At 41.0% G+C, this 27,427-nt stretch overlaps 1 protein-coding gene across 1 annotated transcript; it reads right to left on the bottom strand.

Annotated features, from left to right (window-relative positions):
• Nucleotides 1-27,427, bottom strand: dnaja2a (DnaJ heat shock protein family (Hsp40) member A2a). Its single transcript, XM_041191753.1, has 9 exons — nt 27,271-27,427; nt 21,332-21,391; nt 19,506-19,729; nt 19,345-19,425; nt 18,148-18,281; nt 11,643-11,839; nt 1,814-1,958; nt 1,313-1,440; nt 1-1,080 (listed from the first exon to the last, which is right to left on the bottom strand). Exons 1-9 carry the CDS (start codon nt 27,346-27,348, stop codon nt 889-891), a joined length of 1,239 nt encoding a protein of 412 aa, XP_041047687.1. The 5' UTR covers nt 27,349-27,427; the 3' UTR covers nt 1-888.

Below are 27,427 nucleotides of genomic sequence, written 5' to 3'. Positions count from 1 at the left end.
TAATTTTTTTCAAAACTTTTAATTTGAACAAACATTTTAACAGATGACTCAATTTTGGACTTCAGAAATAACTACTTACAGTTTGAGCATGAAAAAAACATTTTAAATCATTGTCACAATACAGAATGGTCCAAAGGCTTTGCCAGAATTTAAGGCAATGGGAGGGATGGAGGAAAAGCAAAAAAAACTGCCCAAACTTTATAAAGCAAACAGAATTGAGCCTGCTTCCAAGCATGGGTTCAGAGTTTTAAAATAATTCACTGTTGCAATTTGAATTTATCACTTAACAACCACAGAACTTTCAGGATTCTAGAAAAGAACCGCGTAACCACATTATCTGTTACTTTGCTTTAACATTTTTTGTTGAAGCACTAGAAAACTTATAGATGCAGCTCGACTTGGGTTGACATGCAGCTGTTTGGAGATATGCGCACCACTAAATTCTTTATTTCTACTTATGTTAGCAGCTCTTGTGATTTCAGCCCATACATCAAGTGTACACAAATAAGGGCCATACAACATCAGGAAAACATTTTTTAAAATGGTAGCAGAAGAAAAGCAAAGAATTTACAGAAACTTTTCTTTAAAAAAAAAGCAGAGATACAAGGACAGACAAAATTTGTGATACCAGTTTAATTCGCACCAGCTGCGCCCCTGCATAGGTCTCAAAGAATTGAGCACCTCACACTGTGCCATGGTTAGTTTACTTTAAATTATACATTCGGTAAATATAATTAAAAGTTACATATACAGCAAAGAGATGTCCATCAGAGTTCCTCTGGATTGAGTTGTGACATAAAGTCCAGTTTGGCTCTTTAACAAAACCAGATGAAATCTGAAAATATCCAAAACTGAACAGAACATGGTTTGCAAGTGTTTTACCAAAGTTTACTGATGGGCACACTGTACACCAGGGCCAGTGTGGTGGCCACTTTCATCATCAGAGCTATCATTGTAGGCTTCCCGTCGGTGTCCTCCTGCAGAGCCACGGGTACTATCAAACTCCTGCAGATCAACTTCCTCAATGTCACCAATCACATCAGGAACATCTGGCCTGGCTGGGAGTAGATCTTCTAGTTCCTAAAGATAACACAAGTATCAACTTTACATATACATTTCTTTGGAACATAAAATGTTAGAAATCAATATCACATTTAACATGGAGATAATAGGATTTTAAAAAAATCTTGCTTTTTGCGGATTATTAGATTCTTCATTATTACATGTTTTCAAGTGCCAGATGCCAAAATATCAGATTGTCTGACAGGACGGAACCAAACGAGTAAAATAAGGATTTGAACTTCCAACTTACAGCTATTTTTTCAGGGCTAATCCAATTATTTTCAGGGAACTGAACATCAAACTTGATATATAAGTTGCCTTTTTCAAATGGATTACGATACTGCGGCATTCCTTCGCCTTTAACAACACGAACACAACCTAATTGAAGATATAAAATACAAATATCAGAACCACCCTTTGTCAACTGAATAAAGGATTGTAAAAGGAGCTGTTAACAAACTAGGTAGCTTCATGGTCACTATTATTCATACTAGTTTTTTTTTAAACTCCCAATTTAATTAATTAAATTTAAATTCCTCAAACACCTTTGTGGAATTTGAACTTGTGCTCCAGATTATTAGTCCAAGATTCCTAGTCCAGTAACATAACCGCTATATTACCATGCCTCCCAGATCTTGTTTTAATCCCTACTGTTAGAAAATTCTGTGTATTGCAATAATTTTAAACAATCTATACTGATAGAAGACTTGTGAATAGAAAATATTTCGTCCATACCATTCTTATCCATTACCTGGCTCAATAACCTTTCCTGGAGGATATTTCACAACAATCTGCCGTCCATCCAAATGTTGGAATGTGAATTGAAAGCCACAGAGTGCCTCAACAAGACCAATTTTGTGGGTCATGTGCAAGTCATTTCCTTCTCTTTGAAACACCTAGGAATTTCAAAAAGTGTTATATAATGTCAGTGATCTTGGGAACTAGTGTAACTTCACTTTTTAAAGAGCATAAAAAATGTGAAACCAGATGCATCATGCAGCATGGCTCAAGCAGTGCATCATGATAGTGTACTTCAACTGTGCTCCAGGTGATCTGCCTAATCAATATTGGGTTAAAACAAAAAGAATTCAAAGCAAATGCAAGTTTCCATTAGTTACAAAGGGCAGGAATAGTAGGTTGACTATTGAACAGTAGTTGCAGTATCACCTTTAAACATTTGTGCCTCAATCCAAGTTTTTATTTGGCAATTTAAGTTTTGTCCATTCACAGCTTTTGATTTAAGTATTTTGCACAGAAGTTATTCAGCTGACCGCCGGCCACATTAGATATAAAAAACAGAAAATGCTAGAAATACTCAGCAGGTCTGGCAGTATCAGTGGAAAGAGAAAAAGAGTTAATGTTCAGGGTGATGACCTTTCACATTTCTAGCAGATTTTTTTTATTTTAGATTTCCAGTATCATAGTATTCTGCTTTGGCACCATTAGATCAATGGCTACCACTTTTGTTTGAAGAAATTGCATTGAGTTCCCAAGGAAAGAAGTTCACATTCCATGAAACAATGATTCAAACATACATTTTGCAAAGCCATTGCCTTTGTAGCTTATTCTCAATCTATGAAGTCAATGTACAATTTAAAGTAGTTACATATTTTAAAAGGGCGTACATTCACATATAACGTTTCACTGAGCACTTGACCACCTCCTGCAGGCAAGGCAATGTACAAGGATTGCCACAGCAGCCCAATGATACTGCACCATGTGATTTGTATAATGGAAAAAGAGAAATGATTCTGCTCGTTTGGTCCTGAATTCTAGGTATTTTTTGAGCTTGGGAATGGTGGGAAAGGTCCTTGTAATAATACAGATCGAGGTTGGTGCCCTTCCAAACAGGGGTCATGGTGTAGGGGATAACATATTGGCATAGATAGACGATTGGCTAGCTAAAAGGAAACAGTAGGTATAAAAGGGCCATTTTCTGGTTGGCAAGATGTAACAAATGGTGTGCCACAGGGATCAGTGCTGGGGCCTCAACTTTTTACAACTTATATAAATGATTTGGTTGAAGAGACGGAAGGTAGGGTTGCTAAATTTGCAGATGACACAAAGATATTTAGATAAGTAAGTTGTGAAGAGGATATAAGGAGGCTACAAAGAGATATAGATAGGTTCAGTGCGTGGGCAAAGGTCTGGCAAATGGATATAATGTGGGAAAATGTGAAATTGTCTATGCTGGCAGGAAGAATAAAAAAGAAACATTATCTAAATGATGAGAGATTGCAGAGGGATCTGGGTGTCCTAATTCATGAACTGAAAAGATTAGTATGCAGGTACAGCAAGTAATTAGGAAAGCTAATAAAATGTTATTGTTTATTGCGAGGAGAATTGAATATAAATGTAGGGAAGTTATGTTTCAGTTATACAGTGCATTGGTGAGACCACATCTGGAATACTGTATACAGTATTGGTCTCCTTATTTAAGGAAGAATGTAAATGTGTTGGAAGCAGTTGAGAGGTTTATTAGACCAATGCCTGGAATGGGAGAGTTGTCTTATGAGGAAAGGCTGGACAAGCTAGGCTTGTATCCACTAGAGTTTATAAGAGTAAGAGGCAATTTGATTGAAACAAAATCCTGAGGGGTCTTGACAGGGTGGATGTGGAAAGGATGTTTCCTTGTGGGAGAATCTAGAATTAGGGATCACTGTTTAAAAATAATTTACAAGGAGAATTTTTTTCTCTGAGGGTTGAGAGTCTTTGAAACTCTCATCCTCAAAAGGTGGTGGAAGCAGAGTCTTTGAATATTTTTAGGCAGAGATTTCTTTTGTTCTCAAAGGGTGTAAATATAGTAGGTTGCAAAGGCTTTCAACCAACCTCAAATGATTTTGGGAAGTGATGATGCCACAATCATGCAGTTCTACGCCAATCAGTCACAGTGCCTGGAATTCAAGAGTCAAGATCTTGCCTTATTTTTGGTATCTGGTGGCATATGATGTGTATTTACAGCTCCCTACCTTCTCAGACGAACTTGGAAACATGATGGTTAAAGTCATGGAAAAGGTGGATTGGTCCCTTGTTTGGCAGCATCTTTAATCAGCGTAAGGCGCAAGTAAAAATGCCCATCTTTATCAAAAGCATCAGGGGTTGGTTGTTCCAGGTGGTTGGGTGGAGGGAAAGGCAGAATTTCTTTTGTTTTTGGGTGTGGCAAGTATACCAAGGTATTTTAAGTCAGACAGTCACCAATGAACCATGTATAATGTAAACCCTGTTTAAGAAGGGAGTGAGGCAAAAGATGGGAAATTACAGGCCGATTAGCCTGACCTCGGTCGTTGGTAAGATTTTAGAGTCCATTATTAAGGATGAGATTTCAGAATACTTGGAAGTGCATGGTAAAATCGGGCAAAGTCAGCATGGTTTCATCAAGGGGAGGTCATGCCTGACAAATCTGTTAGAATTCTTCGAGGAGGTAATGAGCAGGTTAGACAAAGGAGAGCCAATGGATGTTCCTACTTGGACTTCCAGAAGGCCTTTGACAAGGTGCCGCACAGGAGGCTGCTTAGTAAGAGCCCATGGTGTTAGAGGCAAGGTACTAGCATGGATAGAAGATTGGCTGTCTGGCAGGAGGCAGAGAGTGGGGATAAGGATGGCAGCCGGTGACTAGTGGAGTTCCGCAGGGGTCAGTGTTGGGACCACAACTTTTCACTTTATACATTAATGATCTAGATGAAGGAACTGAGGGCATCCTGGCTAAGTTTGCACATGATACAAAGATAGGTGGAGGGACAGGTAGTATTGAGGAGGCGGGGAGGCTGCAGAAGGATTTGGACAGGTTAGGAGAATGGGCAAAGAAGTGGCAGGTGGAATACAACGTGGGCAAGCGTGAGGTCATGCACTTTGGTAGGAAGAATAGAGGCATAGACTATTTTCTAAATGGGGAGAGAATTCAGAAATCTGGAGTGCAAAGGGACTTGGGGAGTCCTAGTCCACGATTCTCTTAAGGTTAACTTGCAGGTTGAGTCGGTAGTTAGGAAGGCAAATGCAATGTTGGCATTTATTTCGACAGGACTAGAATATAAAAGCAGAGATATGCTGCTGAGGCTTTATAAAGCTCTGGTCAGACCACATTGAGAATATTGTGAGCAATTTTGCACCCTATATCTCAGGAAGAGTGTGCTGGCCCTGGAGAGGGTCCAGAGGAGGTTCACAAGAATGATCCCAGGAATGAAAGGCTTAACATGAGGAACGTTTGAGGTCTCTGGGTCTATACTCGATGGACTTTAGAAGGATGAGGGGGGATCTGATTGAAACTTACAGAATACTGAAAAGCCTGGATAGGAGTGGACGTGGGCAAGATGTTTCCATTAGTAGGAGAGACTAGGACCCAAGGGCACAGCCTCAGAGTAAAGGGAAGACCTTTTAGAACAGAGATGAGGAGAAACTTCTTTAGCCAGAGAGTGGTGAATCTATGGAATTCATTGCCACAGAAGGCTGTGGAGGCCAGGTCATTGAGTGTACTTAAGACCAAGATGGATAGGTTCTTGATTGGTACGGGGATCAAAGGTTACGGGGAGAAGGCAGGAGAATGGGTTGAGAAACTTATTGGCCATGATTGAATGGCAGAGCAGACTCGATGGGCTGAATGGCCTAATTTCTGCTCCTAAGTCTTATAATTGCTGCGCTGTGGAATTTGTAAGCAGAAAGCTATGCAAATTCATTCATGCTTTAAAAACTATTTACGGGAAGGTGGTTACGTATGGTACCTCAGCAGCACACATGCATATTTTTATTCATGGCCCGGTTATACTCCATGGTCACCTGGGTGCACTTAGTTGCATGTCCAATATATTTCAATGGCTGGGATGGAAGTGCATCCCTGTTTGAGCACTGGGAGCAATGGGAGACGAATGCTGTAATACATAATGGACTGTAATCCATTTCTTGTACATTGTGCTCGAGTCCTTTCCCTTGAGCAGTTCAAGAAATAATTTGGACTAATACAAATGTCTTCTCCAAGTACACCACATTAATTAGCCACTTTATGCTGGCCTTGAGGGAAGCACATAGAAAGGCTAGTCCAACAAAGGATTTACAGCTGAAACATTTTTATGTTCTCTCTCAATAGACATTGCCTAATTTGCAGAATGTTTCTAGCATCTGCTGTTTTTTACATTGCATTTAAAAACTTATTTAGGCCACCCCAGGGATCACAGACCTAGTCTGGAGTGTAAGCTCTTTGAAAGTAATTCTAATTCTCAGTGAAGTTCTTAGCTTTCTTGCATATTGTGATGATGCCTTCTGGACGGATCTTGGCAAGATCTTTGCTTCCAACTTGAAGCCTAGGAGCTTCAGTAGGAGGAGCATGAACTCCAGGAGTAGGGCCCCGTAGAACCAGGCAAGCCGGCCATCATGCTTAAGGCGTTCTCTGAAAGTTATGGCTGATGTTTTAAAGTCATACATCCTGCATAATTTCAAGGACTAATTTAAAATAATTCCTTACTGTACTAGGTTTATAATGGAAACAAGTGTCCAAGAATTCTAGCATCTTACCCATTGTTAGCAGCTTATGCCATTTGCAAAATTGGTATTACTTATACAGACATCTATTTAGAGAAACATTTTGCCAAAATAACCCTGAGCACAAATACAGCAATTGTGTTACTTCAACACCATCTAAAATGCAGTGAATGCAGTAGACCAAATTGAAGGAGGTGCAAGTGAAGCGTTGCTTCACCTGAAAGGAGCGTTTGGCCCTTGGACAGTGAGGAGGGGGTAAGTGAAGTGAAGGGTCAGGTGTTGCACGTTCTGCAATTGCATGGGAAAGTGCCGTGGGAGGGGGTTGAGATGTTGGGGGTGATGGAGGAGTGGGCCAGGTCATCTCCAACACCTCAACCCCCTCCCGTGGCACCTTCCCATGCAATCGCAGAAGGTGCTACACCTGCCCCTTTACTTCCTCCCCCTCGCTGTCCAAGGACCCAAACACTCCTTTCAGGTGAAGCAGCACTTCATTTGCACTTCCTTCAATTTGGTCTACTGCATTCGCTGCTCCCAATGTGGTCTTCCCTACATTGGAGACACCAAACGCAGACTGGGTGACCGCTTTGTGGAACACCTTCGGTCTGTCCGCAAGCATGGCCCAGACCTCCCTGTCACTAGCCCTTTCAACACCACCATCTGCTCTCATGCCCATCCTTGGCCTGTTTTAATGTTTCAGTGAAGCTAAATGCAAACTGGAGGAACAGCACCTCATCTTCTGATTAGGCACTTCACAGCCTTCTGGACTTAACATCGAGTTCAACAACTTTAGACCACTGAACTCTGTCCTCCATCCCCACCACCCTTTATTCTTATTCATTTTTATTTTTAAATTTTTATTTATTTACTTTCCCCCCACTTTTTTTCATTATTATTTTTTAAATTTATTTCTATTTTTATTTATTGCTTTATCCCCAGCTTTTAGCCTTGATCTCTTTTTCCCACCATTGTCCCCTCCTCCCCCCACTAGGGCCATCTGTCACTTTCCAGAATGCTCACCTTGGCCCTGCTTTCCACTCAATTTCATCATTAGCACCTCCTGTAGCCAGTACCACCACTATTAACAACTCTAACCTTTTGTTTATGACATTTTTTGCAATCTCTCCTTTGCCTCCACCTATCGCTGGCTTTCTATCCAGCTTCACCTGTTCCCCCCCCCCCCAAACAGTATATTTTTCACCACATTTTTACTGCCCTTTAACTCGAAACGTTAACTGTCTTTCTCGCCACAGATGCTGTCGGACCTGAGTTTTTCCAACACTTTTCGTTTTTGTTTCAGATTTCCAGCATCTGTAATATTTTACCTTTACCCCAAATCGTTAGCTGGAGATAGAAGAGGAAATATATAGGCAAATTGTTGAGAACAATAGGATTCAGTAATGGAAGGGGATTTCAGTTACCCGAATACCAAGATGAAATCAGTGTAAAAGAATGCGTTCAGGAAGGGTATCAGAGGCAGACTGACGAGGTTTCATTTTAGAGGTACTGATCAGTTATGACTTATCATAGCTATGGAAAAAGAAGATAGACCAAGAGCAGAAGTTTTAAATTTAGGAAAGGCCAATTTTACTATGCTGAGATGTGATTTAGGAAAAGAGGACTTCAAATGGCTACTTTAAAGATAGATCAATGTCAGAGCTGTGGGAGGCATTCAAGGAGAAAGAGGGCTCCGAACAAATATACACTCATTAAAAATGGTTAGGACTTGCAAATCTAAGGCAAGAAAGGAAAGTTTGTCAGATTCTAAAAGCTTAATACAGGAGGAAGCCTAGGCGTATAGAAAGTGCAGGGATGAAATTACAAAGGAAATCAAAGAGGGGGCATGGAAAAATATTGCTGCACAAAATAAATGAAAACACAAAGATGTCCTATAGATACATAAAGAGCAAGAGGATAACAGAGTCAGAGTTGGGCCTGAGACTAAAAAGGCAACCTGCATGAAGAGGCAAAAGATGTGGGCATGGTTTCTACAGTTTTCTGTCTTCAAAAAAGGCATGGTAGTTAAGGAGAAATGTAACTGTGAGGATAGTGTAGAACTTCAAAAGGACATAGACAAGTTGGTGGAATGGGTGGATAAGTGACAGATGAAATTCAATGCAGAGAAGTGTGAAATGATTCATTTTGGTAGGATGAATGTGGAAAGATAATATAAAAGATGAAGGGTACAATGTTAAAGGGGGTGCAGGAGCAGAGAGACCTGGAGGTATATGTGCATAAGTCATTGTGGCAGGACAGGTCGAAATTGTGGTTAGCAAAGCATATAGTACCCCAGGCTTTATTAATAGGGGCATAGAGTGCAAGAGCAAAGAGGTTATGTTAAACTTGTATCAAACACTGGTTCAGCCTCAAATGGAGTATTGCATCCGGTTCTGGGCACCACACCTGAGGAAGGATGTGAAGGCATTAGAGACAGTGCAGAAAAGAATGACGAGAACAGTTCCAGGGATTAGCAACCTCAGTTACTTGGATAGACTGGAGAAGTTGGGGCTGTTTTCCTTGAAGAGAAGGTTGCGAGGAGATTTGATAGCAGTATTCAAAATCATGAGGAGTATGGACAAAGTAGATAGGGAGAAACTGTTCCCACTGGCAAAAGGATCGAGAACAGGAGAACACAGGTTTGAGGTAATTGGTAAAAGCAATGGGTGAGTGGTTGGGGTTTGGAATGCACAGAGCAGCTGAGGCAGGTTCAATTGAGACAATCAAGAGAGGGAAATTGGATTAGCTGAGAAGGAAGAACGTGCAGGATCACAGGAGCAGGCAGGGGAATGGCATTTGGTAAACGACTCCTTCAAAGAGTCGGCGCAGACACAACAGGCCAAATGGCTTCCTCCTGTGCTGTAACAATCCTGTGAAACATTGGATGGGGCAGAGAGAGAGAAAACATTAAGTGGTTTAGCATTTTGAAAAATCATCAGGCCCAGAGGAAATGTATCCCAGGCTGTTGCGAGAAGCAAGAGGCATCAGCAGAGGCTCTAAACCTAATTTTCCAATTCATTCTGGCTACAGTATGGTGCCAGAGGATTGTAACATTGTGAGCATCATCAGAAAAAATTGAGGGACAGTATTAATTGCCATTTAGAAAGGCAGAGATTAATCAAGGGCACTCAAGGAATTGTTAAGGAAATGTCTGATTCACTTGATTGAATTTGAGTAGCAAGTAGGGCTGAAGAGAGCAGAGTGTTTGATGTATTCTGCATGGATTTTACCAAGGCCTTTAGCAAGTTATCACATGACAGATTGATTAGAAAAGTAAAAGTACTATGATCCAAAAGAAAGTGGTAAGTTGGATCCAAAATTAGTTCAGTGGCAGGGGGCAAATGGGTATCTTTGTGACTGGAAGGTTATTACAACGGGGTTGCACAGACTCAGCACTAGGTCCCTTGCTTTTCATGGTACATATCAATGATTTAGAGTTAAAATAGGGATGATGATTAAGAAGTTAGCAGATGATACAAAAATTGGCCACATGAAAGGAAGGAAAGAGTAAGACTGCAGGAAGATAGTAACGGTCAGGTGGGCAGAAAAGTGGCATGTGATATTTAATCTGGGGGATATGTGAGTTAATGCACTTGGAAGGATAAATGAGTCAAGTGAATACAAATAAATGGTGGGATACTAAACTGTACAGGGACAAAAGAACACTGGAGTTCATTGAAGGTAACAGGGCAGGTTGATATGGTTAAGGCGGCATATGGCATACTTTCCTTTAATCAGTCAAGGCATAGAATATAAAAACAGGGAGAATATGCTAGAACTGTTAAAAACATTAGCTAGGCCACAGCCAGACCAATGCATCCAGTTCTGGTCACTGCATGAGAGGAAGGCTGTGACTGTACTCCAAACAGTACCATGAGTATAACTACACCACATGCATTCAGTGGTTCAAAAAAGGCAGCTTACCACCAAGGGAAATTAGGGACAGGTAGGAAATATTGGCTTTACCAGAGATGCTCACATCCCATGAACGAATAAAAAAAATTTACAAGTATGTTGCCAGGAATGGAGAACCTTAGCCTCGAGAATATGTTGACTAGGCTATAGTTGTTTTCTTCAAGACAGGGGAGGCTGAGGGGAAGATTTAATTGAAGTGTATAAAACTGAGGAGCCTAGAAAAAAAAAAAATCAATAGTCAGGACCTATTTTTCCCTTAGCAGAAAGGTCAATAACCAGAGGACATAGGTGTAAAGTAAACTGGTAGAAGGATTAGAAGAGAGTTGGGAAGAACTTCTTTCACCGAGGAGGGTGTCTGGAACTCATTACCTGAAAGTGTTAGAACCCTTCATCACATTTAAAAAATATTTGGGTATGCACTTGAAGTGTTGTAACCAGCAGGGCCACAGACCAATAGCTAGAGAGTAGGAATAGGGTAGAGAGCTCTTTTTGGCTGGCACAGGCACGGTGGCCTCCAAATGGCCTCCTTCTGTGACATAACATTTCTATGCTTCTAAAAGTTCCAATATCAGTATGACAACGGCAAAAGCAACAAAAAAAAATAACTTAATAAGAAATGGAGTTAAATGCTCTATAGATAATTTATGAATTAGAGATATGAAGGAAATACCATTTTACTCCATTGTCAAAAACAGGTTACCTGCTTAAGGTACAAGAACAGCACATACACAATCAACATCAAGCCTGAATTTCAGAACTGTAGTAGTATTCTGAACCATTAAATTGTAGCATATAAAATGACTCCAGGCACCTCAATAGCAAGTAGCTTCAGGTTCACAAGCGACATATTTCAATTTACTGTTGAATGCTTAATAAAAATAAGTAGACAACGTCTTTGTTCCTACTTTAAAAATACAACTGGACTTTTCCCCCACAACTATTTCATTTAAAGTGCTCGCATTCTGAGTCAGGCCAGCTTTCTTTTGTTGCTGTTGCTACCACGAAATCTGCTGCAAATGAAGAAACACAGCCACTTGGAGACATTATATGAATCTTGATGTTACCTAATAGATTTCAATGTGTTTTCATCCTATGTTAGACTAATTCAGCTGAATACCTGCTAAGCCACAGCAGCAGTTTTTGAGAGATTAGAAATGTGAAAGTTCAGGTCATATTTATCAACTTGCAGTTAAGTCAAGTACCTCATGATCCTTCTCTTGTAGTACAAGGATAATATCACCAGGTTCCACACCAGGAGACTGGTCTGCTTCTCCACTGAATGTAATACGCTGCCCATGCTTCATGCCTTTATCTATGTGAACTTCTAAAATTTTCACTTCTTTTACCACCTTCTTTCCCTCACATTTCTTGCATCGATCTTTTTCATTAATAACTTCACCTGTAATATTCAGAAAAATATGGCTCAAGTTGTAATATAGAATAAAAAAGCAAACTTTCAAAGGATTCAGCTTTAATACTTGCACCACGCAGCTTTTGTTCAGATAATTTCAGGGATATAAAGATTAGATCTAGAAACAGGTGCAATGTAACCTCTTGTGCATACATACACTATAATTAAAAGCAGTTTACAAAGCTATAGCATTTACAGATTTAGTTTAAAAGCTTAATGGGTTCTAGAAACTTGTGGTGGTTCAGGTTTTAAGTTTCCTTTATAAAACAGACATAGCAACAGCAACTCAATACAATAGAACAGAAATTATAAAGCTATGCACCTCACAGTCACTGTAGACATGACTAGTTCAGATAAGGCTATAACATTGTAGAACTAAATCTGTAACCGTGCTCAAGTTTTGGTGAGGCCTTGTGCTGGTATGAATTTTCTTCCTTAATATACTAGATTTCCAATGGCATTTTTCATAGGAAGGAACATACTATTCAGTGTACTTTTTGCTGAAATATACGTGCCTTAGGACACAAGGATTTACTTTGGAGGCACAGCAAGGGAGAGACAGAGGGCTATTTTTGAATTCGTGACAGAAGAGATTGTATCTAAAAATGAATTATCTTTACATTAACTGCAAATGCTCAGGTTCCAAAGACTTTTGCCTACCTAGCGTTGAAATTTAAAATTAACATGGTTCAATTTAACATTGTATTTTTAATAGGAAGTATTTAAAAGATTAAAAAGTAAACTAAGGTTTACTGTGAGGTCTGTATGTATTCAGGATCATATAATTCTAATTAATTAAGGTAGTGGATACCATTGACAGTCCCAAACTCCACCTTCACCATCCCTGGGTATGTCCTGCTTCAATGACCAGACCCAGCAGAGGTGATGGCACAGTGGCACGCAGTCATGAGAATGACCTCAAGAGTCCTCAACATGACTCTAGCCACCATGGAGTGTCATGGCATCAGGTCAAACATGGACAAGAGAGAATCACCTGCTACCATCTTCAGTTGATCAATCAGCACCCCTCCATGTTGAGCTGCACTTGGAAGAACCATAAGGACACGGAATGTACTGTGGCGGGGGGGACCTCAGTCCATTTTCCAGGAGAAGCTCAGTAGCACCACTACTGACCAAACTGACCGAGTCCCAAAGGATATAGCCACCAGACTAGGCCTGCAGCAGATGCTGAAAGAACTAACACAAGGAAAACACCTAATTGGAATCAGCCTTGCCCATCTGCCTGTCACATCAACAATGTTGGCAGAAATAACTACCATGCCACCCTTGTCTTCACACTGAGGATATCCTCCTTGTCATTTGGCACTACCACCTTGCTAAATGGGATAGATTCAGATCAAATCTAACAGCTTAAACTGGCTACCCATGAGGGGCTGTGGAATTGACATCCATAAACTGTTAACCTCGTGGCCTGGCATATCCTTCACTCTACCATTATCATCAAGCCAAAGGTCCAATTTTAATTCAATGAAGAGTGGAGAAGCATGCCAAGAGCAGTACCAGTTGTACCTACAACTGAGGTGCCAACCTGGTGAAGTTAAAACACATGAACACATGTACGTACAGCTGAAGAAGCATGCTCTAGACAGAGCTAAGCAATCGTACAACCAACGGTTCAGATCAAAAGTTTACAATCCTGGCACATCCAATTGCTAATGGGGTTGGACAACTCTCATTCTCAATGATAGCACTACCCAGCATGCGAGTACAAAAGACAAACCTTTGCAATGATCTTCAGCCATAAGCATCATATCAATTCACTCCATATGATAAGAAACAACACTGCATGCAGCAATGGTTATTGGGTCTGACAGAAGCCCAGCTTCAGTTCTCAAGACTTGCTCCAAAACTAGTAGTGCCCCTAGTCAAGCTGTCCCAGTACACTACAACACTGACATCTACCTGACAAAATGACAAACTGCTCAGGTAGGCCCTGCCCATACACAGCAGGACAAATCCAATTGGCCCATCATCAGTCCATCAGCCTACTTTTAATCAATAGCAAACTGATGACAGAGCTTATTGATAGCGCTATCAAGTGACATCTAACCATCAATACCATGTTTACTGACACTCAGTTGGGGTTCCAACAGAACCACTTGACTCCAGACCTCATTAAAGCCTTAATCAAACATGGACAAAAGAGCAGAATTCCAGAGGTGAAGGTACAATGAAAAGCCTAGCAATCAATGCAACATTTGACTGAGCATGGAATTAAGGCACATGGGTTAAACTGAAGTCAATGTATACTACCTTCAACATAACACGTCCCAAGGCATCTAAGGAGCTATTAGACCAAAAGCTTGGTCAAAGAGGTATGTTTCAAGGAACACTGGAGAAAGACAGAGATTTAGGGAGGGAATTTCAGAGCATAGGGTCCAGGCTGCCAACTATGAGCTCCTTACACTTATTACTGGAGGTGAGGGCAGAGAAGGCAGGGGGGTGATGGTGTGTGGTCAAGAAACCTCGTTTTGACTTCTTGGCTGATCCTGGAATACTGGGCAGATTTACTAATGGAGAGCATTGTCCAAAACATTTTAATTGGTCTCATCAGATCTGCCAATGACTGATTGAATGGATAATACAAAAGAAGATAGTTGTAGTTGTTAAAGGAAGGTCATCCCAACACCAGAACAATGCTGGAGTTTCTGAGGGCATCTAGTCTCAACCACCTTCAGCTGTTTCAATGACTTTCCCTCCATCAATGTTGGAAGTGGGAATGCTCACTGATGATTTCAGCATCCTGTTCTATCTACTCAGATAATGAAATAGTCCACATGCACCAAGACCTGGATAACATTCAGGCTTGGGCTGCTAAGTGGCAAGTAATATTGTGCTACACAAGTGCCAGACTAGCTATTTCCAACAGAGAGTCTAACCACCTCAACACTGAATGGCATTAGTATAATTTAATCATTTAGGGGATCATTTAACTGGATCAGACACATAAATACTGTAGTTACAAGCATGTGTCAGGGATTGGATGTTCGGCAACAAGCGATTCACTTGACTCCCAAAAGCCTTTTCACAACCTCCAAAGGGTTATGGATAATTCCCCACCTGCTTAGATGAACACAGCTCCAACACAAGTTGTTCAACACCATCAAAGACAAAGCAGCCTACTTGATCAACACTCCTTCCATCACCAGTGCACAGTTTTACCATCTACAGGGTGCACCACAGTAACCCCAAAGTTTCTCCTTGAGCACCTATGAAACTCTTGACTTTTACTAACTAGAAGGGAAATGGCAGCAGATGCATGGGACCACTATCCCAAGATCCCCTCCATTCTGACTTGGAAATATAGCGCACTCTTCATTATTGCTGGGTCAAAACCCTGGAACTCCTATCCTAGCAGCAACACAATATAGACTACATGGTTCAAGACAGCAGTTCCTCACCACCAATGTTCCTGCCAAGCTGCATGCATGCACTGTTGCACAGCAGCGAGAAGATACCACACAGGCTTTCTTCAATTTTAAATACCATATAAGTTTTTAAAGACACCGCACATTGAAAGAACTGATCATGCGCAACAACACAATTTTACATGGAACACTGCCCAAAACCACCTTCTCAGGGCAATTAGGGATGGGCAATTAATGCTAGCCTTGCTAGGGGCACCTACATCCGTTAATGAATAAGAAAAATAAATTCAGGACAAGATAGCAAAATCAAGATGGTGCAGTTAAACAGCTCCTTTCTAGGGCATACACATGTAGAAGCTTCAGACCTCTGACCATCTAGCGGATCAGTTTTGCTAGACTAGTGGCGAAACTTTCTGTTCCTGTCAGCATCAAGGATTGTGGCAGGTGGGGACACTAAATTTGGCCTGGGGGAAAATGTCAGTTTTCCCGAAAGTTTGAAATTTTATTCTCCCAACTTTGTGTGTTAAAGGCAGGTCGAGTTTCCTGCTGATCTAGGTCAGGAACCATATTTGCATGCATTCTAATCTCATGAAAAGACCAAGTTGCTGGAATAATGTTCCCCTCCAAATTAAGTGCCCCAATAATTAGAACAGTCTGTTCCCCATATAAAAAGTGGTGTGCACTTGGCAAGCTATACTTCAGCAATGGCTTCGAGGTATGTAGATGCTGCTATCGTCTACCTTTAACAGTGTTGCTGCAAGATTTCAGGTGATTGTATCACAGGCAGCTCCAAAGCTAGGCAGGGGAGGGAAGCAGGCAGGCATCTGGGGAAGGGGAAGTGTGTCTTAGAGGGAAGGGGGTGGTGTCGACGGTGAGGTTCTGGGGTGAGAACTCAGGGTACTGCTGGTAGGAGAGAACAGTCACAGTCAGAGGGGGGAGTGAGAGTACGTAGGGTTACAGACTCAGGGTGAGAGTCTGGCAGGTGAAGGTATCATCAGGTGGATCATGGAGGGGTCAAGAAAGGTGGCTCGGACAACAGGAGGGGGTAAGGTTAGGGTGGACATGGGGATAGGAACAGGTGCCAGCTCTTAAGGGAGGAAAGGCATATGGAGGTGGATGGTTACAGGGTCCAGGGCAACAGCAGGGTGGGGTTAAGAGTGACAGCAGGAAAAGAATGGTGATTTTTGGGGCAGGATGGTGATGGGGTTTATGGTGATGGGTGAAACTTGGTGGGTGGCAGGGAGGATAGAAGGTGATGGAGCATATCTGAAGAGTTACGTGCATCATTTTCTCATGGCTGCAAGTTGCTCTGTATGTGAATCCGCAAAGCGAAGGAAGGATCTTTTTAGGTGGGTGGAGTTTAATCCACCACATTTGCTAACCTTGAAGGGATACCCTTATAATAGGGATACCCTTATAATTATGAGGCAACCAGCTGTCAAAGATGCTCAGATGCTGTCTCTATGGTGAAGCCTACATTACAGCAGATGTGTTCCCAACATTCATAACATTGAGACAACAGCAAGGTATGGAGCTACTGTTCCTTCTGCACCACTGACTGCACCAGGGATGAAGGGAGGGAGGTGGATACCTCCAAGGGGCACAGACGGTAGAGGGCAGCCAACTCATGACTTCAAACCGCCATCCTCTTAGCTGAATGGTCATGGCTGACAAGGGATCATGCAGTTGGTTTTCTACGTTGCTGAGGCAATAGTATCTCTATAGTTTCGAGGGTAGTGAAGACAAGTGGAGAAGTGTCCAGGTGAGGCTTCTTGCATATGGCTCTCATCACCCTAGTCAAAGAGCAATGTCTCCATATGCATTCATTTATGAGTGGGAGGAACACCCATCTCTGGTTGTCCAGAATGTCTTTTACCTAGAAGGTTTGGGCTGGGAATGCCATATCTAGAGAGAGGCCAGGTGAAGGGTTGGCTTGGAGATGGAGGGAAGCCTGTAAAATGACATGCACACTAAATTTATCACTTAATTCGTTCAGACAGCCAACCCTGCCTTGGTAATGCCTCTCATTCAGCTGAGGTGGAATTCCTGTCACCAGTTAGCACAGGCCCATGGGGAGTAAGGGCCTGAGCAGCAAAAGACAGCGGGGTCTTTATAAGGTCAAGAGGCTGGCGAACATGAACCATTGCAATGGCGAGCATTGGCCCAACCATGGGAGTACCACCAGCAGTGTTCTTATCTACAGAAGAGCAAAAAATCAATGCTAGAGCCACATTCTTATGTCCCAGAATGTGGTTGCTCATATCTACCAGCTTCTCCAGTATGAATCGTGGGTGCAAGGACTCTGGAGTAGTGTGAAGCTCATGGTCTGCAATGAATGTCTGTCCAGGTGCCTTTTAAATATGGTGCCAGGGCCATCAACCCAATGAGGTAATGGCACGGCAGGCAACTTCCTGCCCACCCTACCTCAAAATTTGCCGAGTTCCTCGCTGATGCATAATTAATCAGCCAAAAAGCGGAAGGTTGAACATGTTCACCTGCGCTGCCACCCAGCAGGAGTCACACCAAATTTCTCGCCTGCCACCGCACTTAGTCTTCAGAGTGGAAAATTCCACCCAAGAAATGGGTGTTAAGTCTGCCCATCAACTTTTACTTTTCACATTAATTATTGGGGACAAGACATACCAACTTAACAACAAAACTTCTGTTGAGTCACTGGAGTATCAGTTCAGACCAAGTCCATATGGGGTTTACCCTGTGTAGATTAATTAGTAAATGTATCTGGTCATATGCACAGTATCTTGAGCAAATTTGTTTTCAAATCCAGATTTGTCCCCAATACTCTGGTGTAGGCTTCAAGTCCAAAAGAACAAACTCTACTTATATAAAAAAGTCCAGTTTATAGCACAGTTACTATGCTTTATACGTAAGCACAAAGAATTTACTTACCTTCTCCATTACAATCAGAACACACAGACTGCATCTGCTGAACCATTCCTGGTGCCAACTGTCTAATCATAATCCTTACACCTCGTCCCCTGCAAGCACTGCATTTCTGAACAGCTCCTGCCTTGCCACCCTGGCTGTATTTAAAAATAAACATTTAGTGTTCCAACAAATTATTGCATATAAACATATGTGATAAGAACAAATTTTGAGAAGAAGGGCTCTGGCACTTAATTGAAAGATATTCAAATCATTGCCATTATTGAGGGAATCACTTTGTTGAACCAAAAAGGCATTTGAATATAGCTCTTTCTTTTTCCTAGTTAAAGCCAGTCACAAGAGATGGAGATTACCAAGATTAATCTCCAAAAAAATTAAAGTAACATAGATGAACCAAGAAAGCATGCAAGGTATACTTGACAGAACAGATGTATAATTCAGTGATTAAAGAAAAAGTAGCAATGAAAGCAACTATTGCTCAAGTTTAAAAAAAAATGATAAAGCCTCAAATTTTCAACATTTCATTCTTTCTCATTAGAAGAAAAGTAGACATTCAATGGTCAACTACATTCTGAGATCCCATTTCAAATTACTATCTGATAACTTAAGCTATGGATGCCACGAGATTAGCATCAGGCTCTCCTGCAATGCAATCCATGTTACTTTGTCTGCCAGCACTCAATGAATGGCCAGTTGTACCAGGTACCTGAGAGCTGCCACCCTGGAACCTTAGTTCAATTTGAATACTTGCTTCAGAAAAGCGAAGAATACATTGCGGGGGGGGTTTGGTGGGAAGCAGGAGGAAGACACTTGTCAGTCTCCTAAGTAATGGTCAAGAAATTTTCAGTACTGATTGAGTTCAGTATCCTTTCATAAATTTTCCAAAGCAATAATCTTACTGAAAAGGCAATGATTCAAGCTCCAATCCCATTTGACATTAAATTTAAAATGAGATAAGCCAAGAATCTGCCTCTCCACATGGTAATGGTTGAACATTACAAAGTCTTTGATATCTTCCAACTCTCTAGCATGATTACTAGTCATTCATCTCATTGCTGTTAAGTACGAAAGCCTCACCGAAATGACATTTTCAATACCTTGCTTAAAGGTGCAGTAAACTTTTGCAGTTCTGTACTTAATGGTTTTAAAATCCTACCTCAATCAAATAATTCATGCAGTTTTAGTTTTAGCACAACTTACCCATTACATGCGCTACACAGGACATTTTTGCTTAGTTGCAGTTTGGTTGTTTTTGCATTATACAAGTCTTCTAAAGATACCCTGTTGAATTTAGAAGACAAAATATTAACAAGGCTATTAATATGCCAAAATAAAGCTTTTTAAATGAGAAGAACACTTACTTAAGGGGATGCACCATATCCTCTCCTCTTCGTCTGCTGTTGCGGTTTCTACTCTGACCACCCATGAATCCAAAGAGACCCCCACCAAAGATATGAGAGAAGATATCATCCATCCCACTTCCAACGCCACCACTTTCTCGCAAGCCTTGTTCACCATAACGATCATAAAGTTCACGCTTCTCTGGATTTGATAAAACTTCATATGCAAAGCTTATTTCTTTAAACTGCAGACAAAAAGAAAGTTTTAGTATCCTCCAATCTCAATAATTAATTCAAAAATAAACACTATCTTATCTAGTCATTCAGTATTAGAAGGTAAAATTCATCAAAATACTGTTGACTACAAGTGGGTATCTTTAACATGGAAACTCCATACATGAAAGATCCAAGTTTATTTTATAATTCTCAACTTTCCTACATTTCTCCATGTTCTGCCAGGAAATAAATAATCAGTTCATTGAAGGTTTGTTCCAAAGAGAAATGATGATCCAACTGAAAACTACTTGGTTTTATTACATACATTAGGTAAACTCTGTCCATGAAAGCAATCTGGTAAAAGGACAGATGAAGTGGTAGATAAAATTTCAGCATTATAGCTAAGAAAGAAATTTTTGACAAAATAAGCATCATTTCAGTAGTGTCCTATTGGCTACCAATAGTGCATCTCAGTAGACCTGCTGGATACATACAATCTTTTAATAAATGTCTGGGTGTTACAATAGCAACATTTGTCAGAATTTAAGGCATCTGATGAATGGCCTAGGGCCAGACATGATCCTAAAGAATATTATTTACAACATTGGATTCTTTGCACATAGAACTTAAAGGATTTCTTGCAAACCCCTCACTCAGAAAATACTTGACTTTGCAGTCCACAGACAAACTAAGACAAATACCTGATTCACAACCCTTAGGCCTAACATGAGGGACATTATTTTGTTCAGTAATATTGGAACAGCAAAGTAGTACTATAAAAACAAATATTCCTAACAACTGCCTTCACTATAGTCTCAGAAGTTGCACCTTCTGTATTTTTTTGTAGGCCATTATGTGGCCTACATGCCACCCATTCAATAAAAAAATGCTCTGAACATTAAGGGCCAATCCATGGTCTATTATTCAAGTAAGAATATATAAGGAATGACTCAAACGATTGATCCAGTTCTCAATATCATCCCTGAATAACCTGATGGCAGTAGCAATCAAGTCGTTTCTTGGAAAGCCTGTTAAAGGATTCAACAAATCAACTAGTCAACAATTTAGTTTTGGAGGAAACATTATATCTCAATTGATTTCTGGGGTAGAACTGTTAATATTCCCCAGACATTCTGCAACCTACTTAATAAACTAGCTGAATCATAAAAATAGATTGGTTTAATTCATGACCCAGCTGAATTAGCCCCTAACACAATGGCAGAAAAAACAAGGTCACTGAATTTGAGGAAAATCTATTGTTTGAGGTTTCCAACCGACATTTAGAGACTCCTGCTGTAAGTAAGTGTGGAATGTCCTCCACAGTCCAATTATCTAATATGGCTCATGCTAATGATAGAACCAAATCTCAGTATGGGAAGCTGTGCTTTCATGAGAACAAACTACCATTTGAAATTTTGGCAGGCTGGATACATCAAGTTGCATGATCCTAACCACCTGAACAGGATTAGCATTTCAAAGAAGTGCCTGAACATAGGGATGCCCAATCACATGTCACTGAAGCTAATTTAGAAAGAAGTGATCCATTTTTTTCATTTCAAAATTTCTCAATTCAAGTGTAGCAATCTCAGATGTGCCCAAGTAAAAAACGTAAAAGGATTCTTCATCTTTACCTTGTCTCCAGCATTTGGATTTTTATCCGGATGGTATTCTTTAGCCAATTTGCGGTATGCCTTAAGAAAAATGAATACATTATAGATCAAACAAATTGCCAAAAATTTCAGTCAGTGTCATATTCCACATAATAAAAAGTGTTTAACAAAGAGGAAGAACATATTCATTCATTAATTACACCAGTATGTTCAGTGAATTTAGCCAAAATTATGGCAGATTGTGGAAAACCTTGATTACAAAAACTACAAATCATGATGAACCCTCAAGGAAAATATAAAAGGCACCAGATATCTCTGATAAAAATAAATTACACAAACAATTGATTGAAATAATGACATTTTATTCCTTCATATGAATAAGGCCGAGAGCTGGCTGTGGTCCACGCTGCAGCAATATGTACATGTAATTACAACTATACATTTAAATATCAAGAACAAATTGATCTGCAGCTACTAATTTAAATAGTCTGTTTCTTTGAAATTTATGATACAAGCTCCTCCAATGTAGTCCCTCTTCCCCTTTTACCTGCAAGTAGAAAAGGCAAGGCCCATGCTTGGATACTATATCATGCGCGGCAGCTGGCAATGTGGCTGAGAGGGTACAACAGTTTTAAGATTAACCTCGCCCTTGCAGCAACATCCAAACAGATGTATATCCTAAATGAGGCTTGCTGGATAGCAAAAGGCATGGTTAACTGCAGTAGACTTTTCCCGCTCCTTGCTTCACAGCAAACAGAGTCTAATTTTTTTTTTAAAGCCTCTACTGCCATCTCATTTGAGGTGCACCTCAGGCCAGGTATTGAATGATGGAACATCAAGGTCTGTGTTTTTGTTCCATACTGGACAGTATTTCTCATGTACTGGACTTTGTGGGCAGCAGCAAAGCAACTTTGAAGAAAGCCGTGGACTTTTCCTTTCCTGACTGCAGTTTAAATCTGGCGTCAGTATCAGTAGTGCCTGCAAGCAAGGTAAGCAGCCAATCGAACTGAAGTATTCCATCAGACAGCAAACAGGATATTAAAAAACACTGCACCTTCACTTTAATTTAAATTTTCAGATAGTGAAATAAATTAATGAATTAAAATAGAGGTTAAAATATTAACAAATTAAAAAATGTGGAATTATAATGGAGAAATCTGACATTCCACAAATATAAAATTGGCTTTTCAATGGCATTGTGGGTGCTTAGCCATAATTATGAACTCAGTACATAGATAAAAATCCAGTCATACCTAATTCAACATGTAGCTTTTTCAAAGGCTTTTACAGCGAGAGCAAAAATGAATGTTCTCACCAATTCACTGATGGCTCAGGATCTGAAGAGCCCCCAACAGTGTATCAACTGAAGGAGCACAGAATCATCGATACAAACTTCTGCATTTCTGGGTTCTCCCATAGCTGTCGTCAGTTTCCGTGGAGTAATGACGGTGAATGCAGATAGTCATTATCATTGCAAAATCCGGGCCAATTTGAGAGCTTAAACTACATTTAATGTGTGCATTTTAGAGTGATTAAGGTAAATAACACCCATCTCAATCTAAGAGTAATCAACTGTACACAAAAATGTATTAAATATCACCTGCCTACAACGGAAGTATCCTGTACAACTATATCTGCACTTTTTTGGTTATTGTTCACAATGACAATGCAGCAATATGAACCTCCCTTCTTGAATTCTTTCCTGCAAAACCCAGTTTCATTAAGGCAGAACAGAGGTAATCTTTCATCAGAGCTGAGAAGTCAAGAGATTTAATAGAGGAATTTTGATACAGAGTAATTGAGGAGAAACTGTTTCCAGTGGCAGAACAGTCAGTAACCAGAGGATACATATGTAAATTAATGGCAAAAGAACCAGAGGCGTTTCACCCCACACAACACATTGTTGTAATTTGGAATGCACTGTCCAAAAGAGTAGCGGAAGCAAATTCAACAATCGCTTTCAAATGAATTAGATAAATTCTTGAGAAGGAAAATGTGCCAGGCTGTGAGGCAAGGGAGTAGAATTAATTAGATAATATTCAATACCATTCAAAATGCCTCAGTTACTGAAACAATCCCTGTCCATATGTGGAAAGACCTGGGCATCATTCAGGCTTTGGCTGATAATTGGCAAGTAACACACACCATACATGGGCCAGACAATGACCACCGTCAACAAGAAAGAATCTAACCATCTCCCCATGACATTACCATCACTGAATACCCAATTGTGGGGCATACTATTAACCAGAAACTAAACTGGCCCAGCCATGTAAATATTACAGCTGCTAGAGCAGGCCAAAGGCCGGGAATTGTTCAGCTAGTAAAACACCTTCTGACTCCCCAAAGCATGCCCACACCTTCAAGGCATAAGTCACGAATGTGATGGAATACTCCCTCCATTTGCCTGGATGAGTCCAGCTGCAACAACACTCAAGCTCCATACCACCCAGAACAGAGCATCCTACTTGATCGGCATTCCATTTACCGCATTAAACATTCAATCCCTCCAACAACCATACACTCTGGCAACAGTGCGTACATATACAAGATGCAGTGCAGCAACTTATTAACTTAATAATCTACAAAATATATTTCAAAGAACATATTAGCAAACCAAAAACTTCATGAATATCCTAGAAATTTTAATGGTGAGAACTATGGAGCTACCAGTTGTGACTGCAGCTATAACCATATAAAAAGTTAATATATTGAGGATGGAAGGTGAAGTCCCAGGCTTCTGGTTTTGCGCTTCGTTTACTCACCTCTGGAACATTGTGAAATCATGATTTTAACTTGCACATCACTCCAAAGAAATAAAACTATATAGACAAGAGATACCCAACTTCACAGGAGAGACAATTTCACTGGTGTTTCTGCCACTGCAATCCAGAACTAACACCATCTTTCCCTACTTCATTTACTCTCCTAAAATATAATAGTCTCTGTCTCATCTGCTACCTTTTGTATTTTGCACTCTTGGGTCCCTGTTGCTCCAAGTCTTGCAGAAAGCTCCATTTAGATTATACTGCCAAAATGTATTACTTCATAATTTGCCCACTCCATGATTTAATAATCCCACTCGAGATATTTGTATCTGATTAATATTGGCCTTCATCCAAATAGCGTGGAAAATGAATCTAGCATTGACTCGTACAGCACACTAATCCTACCCCACTCTTAGCAACATCCATGGAACTTATGCGTTTGTTTCTCATCCATGAACCAACCTATCTATGCTGCTACAATTCCTCTCAGATCATGCATCCAGCTCCATGTTCTTTTAAAACTAAACCAGTTTCAGTATCTTCCAATGTTTTGAACCCTTTACACTTAGTGGGAAGAACAAATTTTCACGTGATACATTATAAAAATGTAACAAAACAGCATGTTATGCTTTTTATAAGGCAACACATGATAGAAAGAGAGGGAAGACAGTGAGGTTGAGAGGGGGAATTCCAGAGTTCGGTTTGGGCAGCTAAAGGCATGGTTACCAATGATGGAGCAGGGGATAGGGAGGGGAATACACAAGGTCAGAGCTAGAGAAACAGAAATTTGGGGGTGGGGGCCCGCGCTTAGGGCTTGGAGTTTTAAATTGGCGGCATTGGAGTTAATGTAAGTCAAGAAGAAGAGGAGCAATGGGTGAGCAGAGCTCATTGTGGAATAGGGCACATACAAAGTTTTGAATCAGCAGAGGTTTAGTGCATTAATGATGGGACAAATTAGCATTGGAATGTTCAAGTCTGCAAGTGGCAAATATACTGATGAGGATTTCAGCAGCAGATAAGACTGACACTTTTGGTAGAAGTAAGCATTCTATTTGATAGAAAGAGATATGTCTTTGCACAACAAAGCAAATTTGTGAAATTCCCATGTGAAAGGCACAGGATTTTCAGTAATGTGAAAATCCATATGGAAATGCTGATTAAACTGTTCCCAGCCCCTTTAAAACTATCACTGTCTAATCTCTTGGTAGATGCAACAGCCCAACTAGGTGGCATTGGGTCGCACATGATCTGGAAAGACAAAAAGATGATTTTTTTATTATAAATTGTCTTAAGTGGAAAGTATTTTATGTAGGAAAACAGCTGCAATTTTTTGTGAACATTCTTAATCTGAACAATTAGCACCCCAGTATAAGGTTCAAAGCTACGTAGAAGCATTCTGTACAAGACCATTCAGGGATTGGAAGTTTAGGGACTGAAAGGAATCTCTGCCAGACTAATAAACTCCACATAAAAAGGAAAACAACTTCTGAGCTTCTACACATTGCACTGAGATACGAGTAGTAATTTCACAAGATCTAATGTCTTAAATTTGAGTTTGAGAAAATTAATATAAGAATTAACTGTAGTTATTCATCTTTCCCCCCCTCTATTATTTCTAAGAAAAGTCACAATAAGCCCTACATTTCACAAATAAAGTTACATATAAATTTTGAATTTACAGCATATATATTTTTCTTCCCTTGCTTTTTTCCAATCCTCACCTTTATTGCAGTATCATTTTACTGCTGGAACACAGTCCTACTGGCTCCAATACCTTGCACAAAAAAACATTCTTTAAGAGAGTCTGGACTGCAAATGTCAACAGATTATATGACTGTTAATGACCACAGAGGCACAACAAGCCGGATCTCCTCAAATCAGACAAGCCCAGGTCACCAGAAAGATGTCAGTAGTAAGAACTATTGCCCAACCCCCTAATTACACAAATACAGCCTCAAAGAATGAATTGAGCATCCTCATACATCAGTTGGCTCAGCACTGGTCAAGAACTGAATCACAAATTTTCATGGTCTGTATTGTTCAGCTTCTTTCTCTCAAAGTGAGCAGGCAGCTCATGTTCAACTTCCCTTTAGTTACTTAGATATAGGCAGCTCTGTACAACACACTCTGTAAATGATTATAGGACCTCCTGAGCAAGGTACAAAATATATTCAGTGCATCTATCACACTTCAAAATATGAGAAGTGTAATAGGCTGCAATTCCATTTTTTTTTAAAAGAGATAGGGAAACAGAAATCTATACCTCTGTCACCTTGCAATCTGCAAACTTTCGTCACCCAACAGCAACCCAAACAATTAGGCACAGTTCCACTACAGCAGAATAGGTTATATAGTATAAGATCGTCTTACATAATCACTCATCAAGAATGCTATTTGGTACTGACACAAAAGCGAAAAGACGACTTCAAATGCTAGTCGGTTACTTTTTTTTCCCCGATTGTGGCCGCCTTGCAGAAATGCAACCTACCTTTTTCCGAGCTACCTACGCCTGTAGGTGCTTGAATTCTCCGGCCGCGACACCATACACGGCCTTTCTAGATTACAACCCGGCTAAATTTATCAGCAGCCTTTCAAACGCTTCCGCCGTCGCCGTCACTTCCCTGCTGAGAGGTCTCACCAACGTCCCGCCCGCTGCGGCAGCGGCGACGGGGAAAGCCGGGCCCGGGGTGGTGGGGGGCGGGGACACTAACACAAAATGGTGCTGCAGTCTCTGAGTAAATGAAGCGCCCCCGGGTGTTTCTCAATCCCGCACCCACGCCAGTTACGGGGGGGGGGGGGGGGGGGAGAACGAGGAGCGCCAGCGAATGCCGATGACAGCGGAACCGGCAAACATTTCCTCCACCCCCCCTTCCCCGCAGTGGCAGGCGGCCCAGCTCCGCTTATATAACCCACACAAATTAGAAAGGTGAAAACTGCCAGATCCGCAGCTCAGTCGGGTTTGACCCGCTGGATGTTAATTATGTTTAACTCGTCCCCACCAGACATCCCCCACCCACCCCCCCGCGGGGCCCGGCCTCGGCAGCGGCCTAGCCGGTCAGGCCTCGAGTTGTGTATTTTTTAAGCCGAAAGCCTCCGCTAAGGAGAAACCTGGCGGGTCACCGCACCGCCGGAGAGGGGGGGGGATGTGTTTTCTTTCCGTCCTCTCTTGTGTCGCCCAGACCGGTTACTGACCTTCTTGAGTTCGTTCTCTGTGGCTCCGGAGCTGACTCCGAGGATATCGTAGAGCTTTGTGTCGGCTACAGACGCCATCGTGACAGAAAGAGGAAGAAGCTCGAGCACCGGCCACAGGCTGGCAGGCTCCGGAAGTGACGTCAGCCCCTGGCCTCAC

Source organism: Carcharodon carcharias, chromosome 7, assembly GCF_017639515.1.
Source record: "Carcharodon carcharias isolate sCarCar2 chromosome 7, sCarCar2.pri, whole genome shotgun sequence".
Classification (NCBI taxonomy): Eukaryota; Metazoa; Chordata; class Chondrichthyes; order Lamniformes; family Lamnidae; genus Carcharodon; species Carcharodon carcharias.
Note: the sequence above shows the minus strand (reverse complement) of the source record. Positions and strands in the feature narration are given on the sequence as shown.